Source organism: Buceros rhinoceros, unplaced genomic scaffold (assembly GCF_000710305.1).
Source record: "Buceros rhinoceros silvestris isolate BGI_N320 unplaced genomic scaffold, ASM71030v1 scaffold9074, whole genome shotgun sequence".
Lineage (NCBI taxonomy): Eukaryota > Metazoa > Chordata > Aves > Bucerotiformes > Bucerotidae > Buceros > Buceros rhinoceros.
This window is the reverse complement of record NW_010408773.1, coordinates 60033-73411: the sequence shown is the minus strand read 5'-3', so window position 1 is coordinate 73411 and position 13379 is coordinate 60033. Positions and strand designations below refer to the sequence as shown.

Here is a 13379-nt window from a genome sequence, read left to right as displayed (position 1 = left end):
CTGTGGGGGGCGGTTAGCACTCCTGCCAGTTACCCTCTTTCCTGGTATTCATTTTTTTACTCAATCTTTTAGTATATTTAAAGGTGTAAAGCCAGGTATCTAACAAGATTTAGAAGGGGGAAATTGGAGATTCCACAGCTAAACTAACAGCTAGCAGTTTGATTTGCTGAGATAAATACTGGGCAGTAGGTTTTATTAGCCTTTGAAAGCCCAGCTCTGAAAAACATTTCGAGTCTCAAATATTAAGTACTACAAGGGACAGGCTTCCAACTTGGTTTTTTGTTTGTTTTTAATTGTCTCCCTACTGTCCATCTCAGCTTCTCAAATTTGCATACAGTCATTGTACAGACGTAAGATAAAAAGTGATTTCAGCACTAAAACCATGGTAAATGTCACTGTGGTATGTTAATGATAATGTAGCATTTTTTGAAGTGAGTTTTGACAAAAACACATCATGTGTTCCTGAAAGTATGGAAATAAGGTAACTGTAAGGGCCACTCAAACATCTGTACTAAAGCAGGTACTAATTTTTGAAGGTCTTAGAAACCCAGAGCTGTTTTTTAATTCCCCAGGCTGCCCCTGAGATACCACTTTAAGTGGTCTCAGAGGGATTAGCTGCTGTTTTAGGTACCCAGCACAGGCAGGATCAACGGCTCCGTTTTGCCAACTCGGATTGTGGGAAGCTGAAGGCATAAACTGGAAGTGAGTGGCGGTTGTTCCGCGTGGAGCACACCCAGTGCTCAAGAACGTTTTCTCCTCTGGAGAGTTTGCAATCTTAGAGCACCTTTATCCTTAAGTCAAAAATTCTGGCTAAAGGCAATTCCCCGTCAGTGTGTTGCCAAGACCATACTGGACTCCCCAGTTTTCAGCGCGCCCTGCTCAGGTTTCCCTGAAGAAACACCATCACACCCCTCCCCCTCAATTCTCAGACTCCCTGAACGGAACAGTGATGCTTCAAGAAGCCTTTCTGATGAGATTTAAATAATCTTTTGCAATGGAGCAGTAGCATCAGAGTAAATTGACTAGCTTGATTACTCAAAATGTTTTTACTTCTGCTCAAGTGCTTTTAAATTGAAACGAAATATAACCCTTCAGGTGCCCTAGAATTTTAAATATTGCATCAGAATAAGCACATCTTGAGGCAATTCAGAATAAAGGAGCTCTTCTAATATTTTCTCAGGTAGAATGGCTTTTGGGTTCTATTTCATTTAGCATTAATTAGCTAATTCAGCTTCAGCACAACTGCTGCACAAATCAGCGCAGAACTGCCTAATGCTGCCACTCTCTTGTCCCACGTCCTAACGATGTTCTATGCAAAGGTGCCTGTCGGTTACTTTGGTTTACGGTCTCATTTACAAATATATCCTGAGTGCTGGAGAGATCTTTACTGCAAAAATAATCTACGGCACTGCTCTACTATGACCCGCATCATTACCCAGATCATTTTGTGTGGACGCCCCATCAGCATGAGCTGCAGCTTTGCTGATCTCTCAACCGAGAATGACATCTTGACTGAAGATAATTAGTATTTTTTTTAAATAATATTTTGTCCTTCTGATAAAAAGGATGTTGAATACAGACTAAAGGCAAGTGGAAAAGAGCACGTGGAAATCCCTACTTTCAAACTAAGCTTTAAAGAGTATGGTGTGCCAGGTCAGGGGTTCAGATAAGGCCCATCTGTGAGCACTGAAAGAAGGAGCGCTGAAAAGGACTAGTAAGTGATCAAAGTGTAACAGGGATGTTCAGAAAAGATAAGGCCGTAGAAGAAAAGCTAAATTATTTTTTCACACTGATGTTCAATATGGATAATCTTATGAAATGACTCACTGGAGGTGAACTGGCAGGTCTGTCTCAGATCAAACCTAAACGGGATGCTCCCCAAATGGTTGCAGGCATCAGGGAGACAGCTCGCATCACACTGGAGGTCCAGCATAAAGGCATACCACTCAGTAAAGCAGGCCAAAACACCACCAAAAATAAGACTGAGGTGGATAAAGAGCAAGTATGAGAGAATAACAAAGGTGGGAAAGCAGTCCTCAAAAGTTGAAGTTATTTCTAAACCAGTAAGCCAGAAGAAACCTGGACTCCAAACAGGGCAGACACAGCAATGCACGGCAGGGGAAAAGAGCATCACAGAAACCTGAGAAAACAGAGGGATTAACAACCACTTCAAACACATCAGAACCAGGAGGGCTGCGAAGCTGTCCACGGGCCATAGATGCTCAGGACACAGTAGCAATGCCTCAAGATTTCAGGAAAAGATTTTTTTTTTTTTTTTAACCTTGTAGAGGAACTTCAGGAAGATTTCACGACAGAGCTTTTTAATGGGAGAGGCATGGTGGAGCATCTGTCTCAAATCCAAGTGTAAAAGGTTTTGAAACAGAATGACAGGACAGATGGTATTCATCCAAGAGTTCTAAGGAAAGTCAAGGATGAAATGGATGAACTATGAACCATACTTTATATTTTTTCACTGAAACCTGCCTTAGTGCTAGAGGAATGGAAGGTCACGAATGTGACACTCATTTTAAGAAATGTGGAGATACAGGGAACTTCATACCAGTAACGCCCATATGGCCAGTTGGTAGGAGCCACTGTACAGCTGAGAGCTGCTGGACAAATGGCTAAAGAGGACTTGAGATTTCACACGAGGAAATCCTGTTCCACAGACCTGTAAATATTCTTCAAAGAAATTGGTGAACATGAAGGTAAAGGAGATCAGGTTGTTCTGATCTACTTGCGTTTGGTCTAGTCCTACTTCTCATAAAATGAGTTAAGTCACCACTGAAGGCCTGGCATGAATAAATCACTGGTTAACAATACAGGAACAAAATAGGAACTAGTCATCAGTTTCTCCAATGGAGGAAAATCACCTGTGAAAACTCATGGGTTATTTTTGGAGATCGGGTTAATGATTAGTGATTGTTTAATATATCCATAAGTGACTTGGAAAAAAGTGGTGAATGGTGCTGCAAGGAAGATGAGAGCTAATGGCAAAGAACTGCAATATATAGAGAAGAGAACTGCAAGCTGAAATACAGCTGCAATACAAAGTGCATTACAAGTTAGTACGTGCTCCCCCAACACGTGAAGGGGAAAAAACAAGCCTAATGTTTATGTCATGGGTGATGTCGGTGGACAACAAACTACACTACTTAGTCTGGAGAAGATGCTGGAGCTATAGCAGATAATTCTGTGGAGATACAACAGATGTTTACTAGAAAAGCAAGTAGCATGTTAAGCATTATTAGGTAAAGAGCTAAGAACAAAACAAATATTTAGTTACTGATTTCCTTATTATCTTCCTAAAGGAATATAAAGTTTCCCTTTTCTTAGATCAACTTAGAACAAAGCCTATTTACACAGTTGGTCTTACTTTTCCTCAGCAAAACCTATGATCTGAAAAACTCTGAATATGCCCCTTTTGTTTTTGTGGTGGTGGCTTTTTTTTGTTTTGTTGGGTTTTGTTTTTCCGTGTGTCTTTTCAGAAGGAAAATCTTGATTAGAACAGCTACAGACCTGGGAAATGACTGCAGTATATACAGGCTTTAGAACTCAAATAACACAAAAGCAATTGCAAACGGGTGTGTGGAGAAAATCAGAAAAAAATTGAATAGTTTTATCTTTGATTAGCTAACGATCTATTGAACTGTTCCGTAACAGTTTACCCACAGGGATCTCGTATATAGTATCGGTACATGACCTAGTACATACTGCTCGGTGCTGGACTACTTGCTGCGGTGGTGACTGTCACTGAGCCTACTTCACACGCCTTACCATCCTTAGCAAGTATTTTTCTGTTTGTACTCTCATTTTGGCTTGTATTTCTTTCCACATCTTGAAATGCATAAATGTTTTGCCAGCAACTCCTGCATTTCCCAAACTGCTGGGCCTCTCCTATGAGCTGCATCACAGCCCTGCCGGCTTTTCCATGATCCCATTTGAATCCAAGGTCAAGAATCCCCTAACGGAGCCCAGATGTTGAGCTCGCTGCTGCATTCTGCAAGGCAAGCAGCCCTTGAGGGGCACATTCACTCTGATAACTGTGGGATGTGCATGAGATTCAGACCAACCCAGTAAGAGAGCTGAGCACCTACATAAATTTCTCTTCAGTGGTGCAATTAAGTAATTGTCACAGGCCAGCACCAATTAGTGAGCGAACCCATTCATTGATCTGACTATCCTGACATCCTGAGACACCCATCCTGATAGCTATCCACTCTGGCCTTAGTGCTGGAGAGGTTCTTGATGTTCCAGGACGGGATATTGAGTCATCCACCAGAAAATACCTTTATAGCCAGGAAATCCTGTGCTCCACCTATAGGTTGTAAGGCTATTCTCAATGTTTCCTGGCCCAAACATATAATAGTAAAGTTTGTACCCATAAATCAGTTCTCCAGCATAGCTGAAGGGAGGATGCTTGTGTGGAGAAGACCACATCCTTCTAAGAGGCCCTTTGAAAAATGTCCTGTGATGATGTTCTTGTCAGTGCTGCCACCCTGAAGTCAGCTTCTGGCTGGCTGGATCCAGCACCGACCTAGTACTAACTACTCCTTTGCGAACTACAACCTTTAACGAGCCTTCATAATTCTCCTATATCTCACTGACTTGTCTCAGCAGAGCCAGTGCGTCTCTTCAGAAACCCTGAAACTTTTTGCATAATCAGATGTGACAGATGATCAAAGTCTGCCTAGATTCGACCAGTGGTTAGACTATTAAATAGCTCAGGAAGTGCTTGAGTTGTATGCTGCCGGAAGTAGGGACATTAGACAAGTGTCCTTGCCCCATCCTTTCACCCTGCCCTGTGCTCCTTGACCACACTGATAATACTGACCACTGAGGGAGACAGGCTACTGTGACAGCTGGACTTTTGGTCCAATCTTACATATATTTTTAGGTTCTTACATTAAGCTCAGTTCTTATCCTAAGTAAAAACATTTTTTCAACTTTGTCCATCAAAGGGTCCTGGTATTTCTGGAGCATGTACTCCATTCCTCTCACAATCATCACATGGAAGACAATGGGATACTGTAACAGGCAAAAAACCAAAAAAAAAAGTAGTAGTTTCTATCCCAACTGGGAATGGCCCAGTTACACACTACTTTATCCCCAATAGCTTTAATATGTGTAATAACCAGACCCCACTTTGCTAAAGAATACAGATTTGTTTTCCTCAGCAACACCCCAGACCATCTTACCTTTACATGGCAGGTCAGGCAGCTTTCCCTTCCATCACATTGATCAGCTCATTCTTTAGAGGTTCCTCGGCATCTTCAGGACGTGAAGGACTTCAGGGCATTTCTCAGAGCAATTGAAAGAGTACTATGACTAGAAGTACTCCCAGAGTTTGGCGTGCTTTTCCTCCTGGTCAGCTCTTCCCAAGTCTCCCTCCTCAGAAACCCACAAGAACCCTCCAGAAGACTTCTACTTTCATCCAGTTCCACTTTTGTTCATTGTTTCTGCTGCCTCAGAAATAAAAATATGAAAATTGCAATTGTAGCTCCCTATTGGACAACTGTGATGGCCTTGAGGACTCTGGCAAGGCTCATGCTAGCAAGGCATCCATTGCCAGGTAGGGCTCGGGGTCTCCTGGGCATACCACAGAACGACCCAGTGCTTCCCCGGTGGGATGAGATCCCCGGCTGTGTGGAAGCACAGCTTGCAGAGGGCTCGTTTTCACCCCACAGCCATCAGAAATGCAGGAACCAGTCTTCATGGCTCTGGCCCAGCTGCTACCTGTAAGGGTTCACGTTCTATCTTGTGACAGGCTTAACTTGGACAATGTGCACCCCCGCCCCAACAAGAGCCAGGAAACTTCAGACTTCAAGATCCACCGTTTACTGTCCGGGCTTGTTCAAAGATACTGGCCTACACTATTTTCCTGGGGAAATCCTTCCACAAATTTCAAGGGAAAAGGCTCTATTTTGATTCCAATTTCCACTCTACTGCTTTCAAGTGATTCAGAAAGCCTATTTCAAGCAGGACGTCAGGACTTCTTAATTTGAAGACTGTGCTTTCACAACTGTCTGGGCACGCTGCCTTCTTTACTGACACACACTGCCACCAGCAGCCCTTTCCAGGGCAGTAAAATACCACCTCTCCATTTTCCCCCCCCTTTTCAGGACCCCTAGGATGCTCTCCCAGAGGGCTGCTGTTGCCATCAAGCACACCTCAGGCATTTGTTTTGTCTTCTTTTTAATACGTGTTAGTTCCACGCTGCTTCTCCCACCTTCCTGCTGCTCTCCTGTGCAGGAGACATTGCTCTTACGTAAGAAACGTTGCTGCCTTGTCTGAGCTGGCAGCATACCAGAGGCAGTCCTGCTTTCACACTGAAAGATCGCTTTCACGAGGCCTGCGGGACCCACCTAGCCCTCAGCCCTGCTTTACCTGCTCTTCACTCTTGATGGAGCATGGTTCTTGTCGCTAAAGCAACTGCGTTTCTTTTCAGCGAAGTCTCTTTAGTGACAAAAAAGGGATCTAACACACAAACATACCTCTTCATCTTAGTGTTTGAACAGCTTTAGCTTCTCTCTACCGCCTTTGATCCTTGTCACCTTCGTCAACCTGTTAACTGAAGGAACGTGCATTTTTCATCAGTCAGTTGAGATCTATCAGACCATATGCTACACCACTACCCTGCTGAAGTCTCCATCCACACTATTGTTCAGGACAGCCACAGCGCAATGCAATGCAGTAAAAACCCTAAGGGTTGTGGAAAGTTTATTTTCTTTTACCAGGACCCACATTACACAGTAACAGAGAATACTTATTTCTCAGTGTGAAGAACGGACTATGTTTTTAAGATTTGAAAAACAAAGGTTACTAACCATGAACTGGGTTACTGAGAAGTATAATCCACAAAAACATCTCTTCCCACTGCTGCTGTGCTCCATACTAGTTAGCGCAGCTGACGAGCGAGGCAGCACACCCCAACATACGCACCTGGGGCAGCAGTATGTGAGGGAAGACAACCAGAGGCTCCCCACAGTGAATGGAGGGCTAAAGTGGCTTCATCTTCAGGGGTCACTCCTGGTCTATGTACTTTTTAAACCCAGAGAAGCAAACCCAACTACATTTTTTTTGATAGCCCATCACTTTTTCTAACTAGACTCACTCTACGTAGAGAGTCCTCCTATACAGTGCCAGCCAATCTACACAACCCACCATTCCAACACTACAGCAGAGGAGGCTTGCAGGGTAAGTAAAGTCAACAGTCAGAGGACTAAATGCTGGCATCCACTTCTGATGTCCACAGAAAGCAAATACGGCCCTGGAAGATAACCACGGACACTTATCTAGGATTACTCTCATAAATGTAAGCAAGATAAGATTTCAGAACACAGCAAGACCTAGTATTTCCATGCCTTTTATAGCAAGGAGAACAACCACCAGAAACAGAAACACTGCTAACTTGTTTTCCCCGAGTTGTTTCTTTTCACCTATTACAACTAAGCTCACCAGCAGGGAACAAGCAATGTTCTTACAAAAAAACAAGTCTGTGTTCATTTGTGTGGATAATTTCTTCTGTGTGTTCTGAAATCCCTCTCCTTATTCATATGCCTTCATGGATCTTGCACAATTTGATCTTTTTTAACCTAAAGGGAAAATTGTGCTCGATATACAGCAGAATCTACCAAAGCACCTTTTTTTTTTTTTTTAATAGGCAGCAGTATGTTTTTCCTTTTCTTGTGAAAAGTCTCACAGATCAGAGACAAGCATAAAATTTTTACATCCCTGGCATGGTGCAACAGATCTCAGCTTCTTAGTCTGGTTTCAGAGCAGAAAGTTGTTAACTTTTGGCTTCAGAGACTGCAGTCTGGAGCCAGACAGTATGGAAGAAGCAGACAGTAGTAAAGGAGATTGACTGGCATTAGGGAGAGAAAATGAACTGATTCTAGGATGACATCAATGGGGACAATGTCTTTGGTACTGCCCAAAAGGTGCTGTTGGTTCTCCTGGTGGCAGAACCTCTGGTAATGCAGACAGATGTCCCCTCCTTCCTATTAGTCCCTGTTTCTGTACATAAAAGGATATTCCCTACTTGAGGCAGGCACTGCTATACCACCAGGGTTTTGCCAAGGAGGAGCCTTCTGAAATCTGAATACGCAGAAGTGCACTGACAGACACTGCTGGGAAACAAGAATCCCATCTGTAAAAAAGTGCTCTAGATTTAAGCATTCAGGTTTGCTCCTAGGTCAGAACTTGTGTCTTCCATGTCCTGATTTAACTGCATACTCTTCTGCTAAGAAACCAAAAAGCAAGAGCAAAACCAAAAATTTGACTGAAATATGTTTCTTGGTGGAAACATAAACAGACTAAGGTAAAATACAGAGCCAAACCAGTACCAACTAGTCCTGACCTTTGGTTCTACTACAGAAATCCTTCTCAAGTTCACTTTCTATGAGCATATTAAATCTACAGAATTAGATCAGGGCATGTGATACAAAAATCCAACTGTGTCCATGTGGCAACTCTCAGTGGGAATTTAATTTTTCATTTCACCGGAGGAAAAAAAAAGTGTCCCCACAGAGGCAACAAAAGGTTCCTAGATAAAAAGAAAAATAAAACACTTAATATTTGCAAGTTTGTAACACTGAAGTTGTCTAGATTTTGAGATATGGGGTTTTTAAAAAGATAATAAACCATTTTTACTCTGTAAAAGTATAGTAAACCCAAAAATTCAAATATTTTATTTACTTCACCTAAAAAACAAGCAACCCATAAGTAAGATAAACATAGGTTTCCCAGATTTATCCCTAATAAACTTTTTAAAGATTTATACAATTTCTACAGAAACATACAGTGTATCAAAATCTGCATAAATCAAATTTATAAAATATGTAGAAATGCATAGTGATATTATTATCAACTTACAAAGCAAGAATATGGGAATTATTTTTTTCCAAGCTGGCTATAGTAGGAAAATTCATTACAGCAACAGCTTCTTAGCGATCTCATGTTTTGTAAGGTTTCAGTCACACATCCAGATTCATATTCACACAGCGCATCAGCGTTCAATGAATTGCACAAAATTCCCATTTAAAATACACACCCGCACAATTTATGTGCCACCCTTCCTTCTCTTATGCATAGTTACATGATTAAATTAACACACAAAAATGGAGTCAGTTTTCATACACGCAAGGGACAAGCACCAGCATACACCCTTATTTTCCTTTTTTCCAAGTTTTTCCCTCCTTTATTTTCTATTTTTCATAGCTCTGAAAGGACAGGTGAGACGTCTAAAGAAACTAGGCAAGATCCCAAACTAACAGGTCAGTGCAGTCAGCCCTGTGAAGATCAAACTCTGTCACCGAATATGATACATGACCCTTGTTAACATCAGTGGAAGCTGCATGCAATGCTATTCTAGACTTCAGGGAAGTACTCAGTCATAGTTAATAAACGTGACATGTTGTAGGCATAACTGTTATGAAATCAGCAGACTGATGTCAACATTTAACAGTTGTCACAAAATCTGGAATAAGGAAGTGAGGATAAGTCCTTTCTCCTCCACCTCTGTTTGTTCAGAGTAAATATTTATACTCCTAAGGGAGTTTGCATCAACTCCTTTCCAGAACATTTTTAGAAACTTGTTCTTTGCATTCTACTCTGTACACTACAGCACCAAGTGGTTATATTCTGTGTTTGTAGTCCCTCAGGAGAAGTTTCCAATGTCAAAAATAAGAAAATTAGTACACATAAAAGCAGTTTCAGGATTTCCATTTCTCCTTGCAAATCTAAATCTGGCATCCAAACTAGTTGATAGATGTCCTTTTAAATAATTACTCAGATGTGCTAAGAAATGAAAAGTTTTAGTCCACCTCTAAGTGATTTCCATTTAAAACAACAATATAAATGAAGCATTGGATTCTTGCTAAGTTTTACATCATTGGGCAGCTTTATTTTATTTATTTATTTTAAAATTATTTTTATGTAAGGCATGGTTTAAACAAGCAAGTCAGTGCTTGTAACTTCTTAACTGGAATAGCAAAGGTGCTTATTTCCATCAAAATGTACCACGTCAGCACTAAACTTGACACTAAGCTCTTCCTTGCACCGCACAAAGCTTCCAGTCAAAGCAGAGCAGCCAAACTGGCAACAGAAATTTGTCTTCAGTAACACAATAATTACACGGGGTGGTATGGTTGGTCCCTACCCCTGGTGACAGCTCAGAAAAAAACATTGTATAATTTCCAACAAATGCTTTTCTTGTGAAAGAGAAATGAAAGAGGCACTAAATATGTTGAAATTCACCTTCCAAAAAAGCAGCATGACTGTGAGAGAAGGCCACCCTGGCTAATAACCTGTGGCAGTGCTTAGAAAGATGTAAAATTAAATCAAAATATACAACAGGTTGATAATCACCAAGTTCTATGAAAATCTGGTTACTCCAACCTTTTCAAGTGTGTGTAAAAAAACTGCCTTCAGACCCCTGAGTGTAATCCCAAAGACGACGACAACGCTTTTAACTATGTTCCTATGAAACACAGCTAACAGCACATTAATTTACGAACATCTTAAAACAAAGAGATGTAAACATCTACAGAGTTTAAGGTAAAGCAGTTTTGTAAACATTAACTGCGGATGATAATGTTATTGTAATAATCACAGCTTCTTTATGTCCTTCATCCAAGCCAGGAGGCTCACAGCTGTACAAAGTTAATAATTGCAGCAGTTTTCAGGCTATTTTCAGTCCTGTACAAATTAATGTGTCAGTAGGTAGGTTTTGTCTGTCTACACACTAAGGATGTTGTTCATTTCCCATTTTTGTGTCGCTTTACTGGAGTCACACTCCGAAATGAAAACTTGATGGAGGACTTCGGAGCGATCCAAGCACTTCCCTGATGGAATGTGAGTAAATCTGTGTAGATTCTGGAAAACAAAATCATCAGGAACATGTGAGGGGCTTTTTTGCCCTTTTTTTTTGTTTTTTTGAACAATTTGTTCACAACTGCAATATGGCTATTTACAAAAACAGGTTTCAGGGTCCCAAACCGATCAGTTCTGTACTCATTTTACTATCTCTTAAACCTAGATTTTTTCACAGCCTTCATGTTATGAAATGTTTGATACATGTAGGTCCACTTGAGATGCCTCCCATTTCTCTTAGGCAACAAACCACTAAGAAAAATGAGAAAAACTGGGTCTAGAATGCTTCTTTTTATCCATCCTGTAACCAAACCAAAGATTAATTCTCAAGGATAGCTCTATGAGAACTGACTTCACTGGGCAGATCCTCGTTCCATTAGCCCTCACATAACGCAACTGCACAACACCAACACTATCCACACTGGGGAAAACAAGATGCTAACTTTGCTCCCTCTTTTAGAAGAAAGAGAAGAAGGTATGAGAGCAAGTCTGTCCTCCAGAGCAACACGAGGCTGCCTAGGAAACTGCAGACTTACTGTGTCTAGCACATTCAGGCTGAGACTTGCCCCTTTGGCTCCTTCTGTACCCCCTGAGCTGCCATGCCCGAGTCTTACACCTTTGCAAAGCAGCCTGTGACTCCCCTCCCACGACCCCTCTGTGACAGATGCAGCCCTGACTCGCTGACCAGTTGCATCTAGTGTGGAGAGCAACAGAGCAGAAGCAAACCCCCAGCTCTGTGTCCAGACTGGGGCTCTGCAGCCCTCTCTGTGTACACAGCTCCCCCCAGCACGGAGACCCTCCCCATCACCCTGTCACTTCCACACGCAAGAGGCACGTCCAAATGTTGGTTCGGTTTGATACCTGCTCCTGCCGTGTGGCCAGACACGGGGTTCTTCTACTTGAAGAGGTAACCAGATGTCTGAACAAAAGCAACAGGCAGACCACTGCCAGCCCTGTTCTCGATATTTGCTTATGGGTACCAAAGCCCTGCTACTGCTCAATGCTCAAGCAGCACAGATGTTACACTCACCAAACTGGCACACAACTTGTTCATTCCAGGGAAAAAAAAACCGACCAACGAGATAAAAACTCTTGGCAGCTTTCATTTACAGGAGGCCACAACTGTTTCAGCAGTTCATAAGCATTTCATTCCTTACACCCTCCTCATTAGAAGAATGGGTCATACCCTTTATGCTGTAGAGCAGAGTGTGCCGGATTTCTAGTATTTGCTTGGCTACACATCCTTGGTGGTCCTTTCACTCTCATCCCCTTTTATTTTTTTTGTCTTCTGGAAGCCACTCAGTGTTTTGTTCTACAGCCCAGACGTGCCTACTGGGTTTTCTTATAACTTGTGGTTATAAGCAAACAATTACACAAGTTGGTACCACTGTGGAGGAAATGGATCTTCTTGCATAAAAGAAATTCTTAGAGAAGAGCCAAGTAGCATGCTGGGACACACTAGAATGGTGGGGGAGTTAACAAGTGCTGTATATTATTCCACTGTTAAAGCAGAGTTGGCAGGCACTGAGACACTGCTTACTGATTGTTAAATTTCAAGTTTAAAGAACTTTGTCTGTCTAATATGGCACAAGAAATTTGGGTGGAAATAGCATTATGGAGTTTGCTATTTCCTAACTCTATGCAAATATCAGGAAAAGTGGAGTGGCTTAAAGGGTAACAAACAGATTTTGCTGCACTCAGCAGTGCCTATATCCTTCAGTCAAACAATCCAGATAACCAGCTAATTAATTAATAAATATGCAATATATTAGATAGACTGAAGAAAAAGTGACTCAGAGTAGTTTCAGAATAGAACAGAACCAAGTTATGTCTGGCTGTATTCATGGATAACATCACCCTTAGACTACCCAGTCTCATATTTTAAAGAGACGAACAGAAATATAACCTCGGGAATTTTTTAAATGAACACTTTCAAAACTAGCATTAATAGAGGACTTACAATTGTAGTGACTATATAGACTGTACCATGTGCAGTAGCCAACACTCCAAGTCTTTATTAAAAATTCATATATTGTGCAATAGCACTATAATGGTGCCACACCCAGAATTCACAACAGAACATGTTATTAGAGAACAGCTAATGAAGAGGAAAGAGAAATACTGAAGGCAAAGAGTAGTGCTATGTTTATCTATTCCTACATAGGCTTAAAAAGATTTTGTGTCTTTAAACAGAGGAACACTTCAATTTAGACCTCCCACAGTTAGATCTAATATTTCCTCTAGCTGCTAAACACATCCCAGCATTTAAGTATCTAATATATGCTGTGAGAAGATTAAAGAAAATTCTTGATAGAAAACGTACAAGTAGAGAGGGTGATGGCACTATAAGCTTTCAGAAACTCTGCCATGGGTAGTGGACATCCTCTTTTTTTCCTCCAAGACTCCTAACTCCTTACATATCTGTGGCAGCACATGTAGCCTCATGAGATCTTCCTAAAGATTCTGCTATAGAAGACAGCAACTAGAACCACTAGCAAAAGCATCTT

The 13379-nt window shown here is 41.5% G+C and overlaps 1 protein-coding gene across 1 annotated transcript in view; it reads right to left on the bottom strand.

Annotated features, from left to right (window-relative positions):
* Positions 1–9980: 9980 nt before the first annotated feature.
* Positions 9981–13379, bottom strand: part of GALNT7 (polypeptide N-acetylgalactosaminyltransferase 7) — a gene marked incomplete at its 5' end in the record, with an annotated part of 46409 nt that continues 43010 nt past the window's right edge. The window contains one exon of the mRNA XM_010134975.1: positions 9981–10875. Coding sequence (XP_010133277.1) covers positions 10738–10875 — 138 coding nt within the window. The remainder of the gene's footprint in view (positions 10876–13379) is intronic.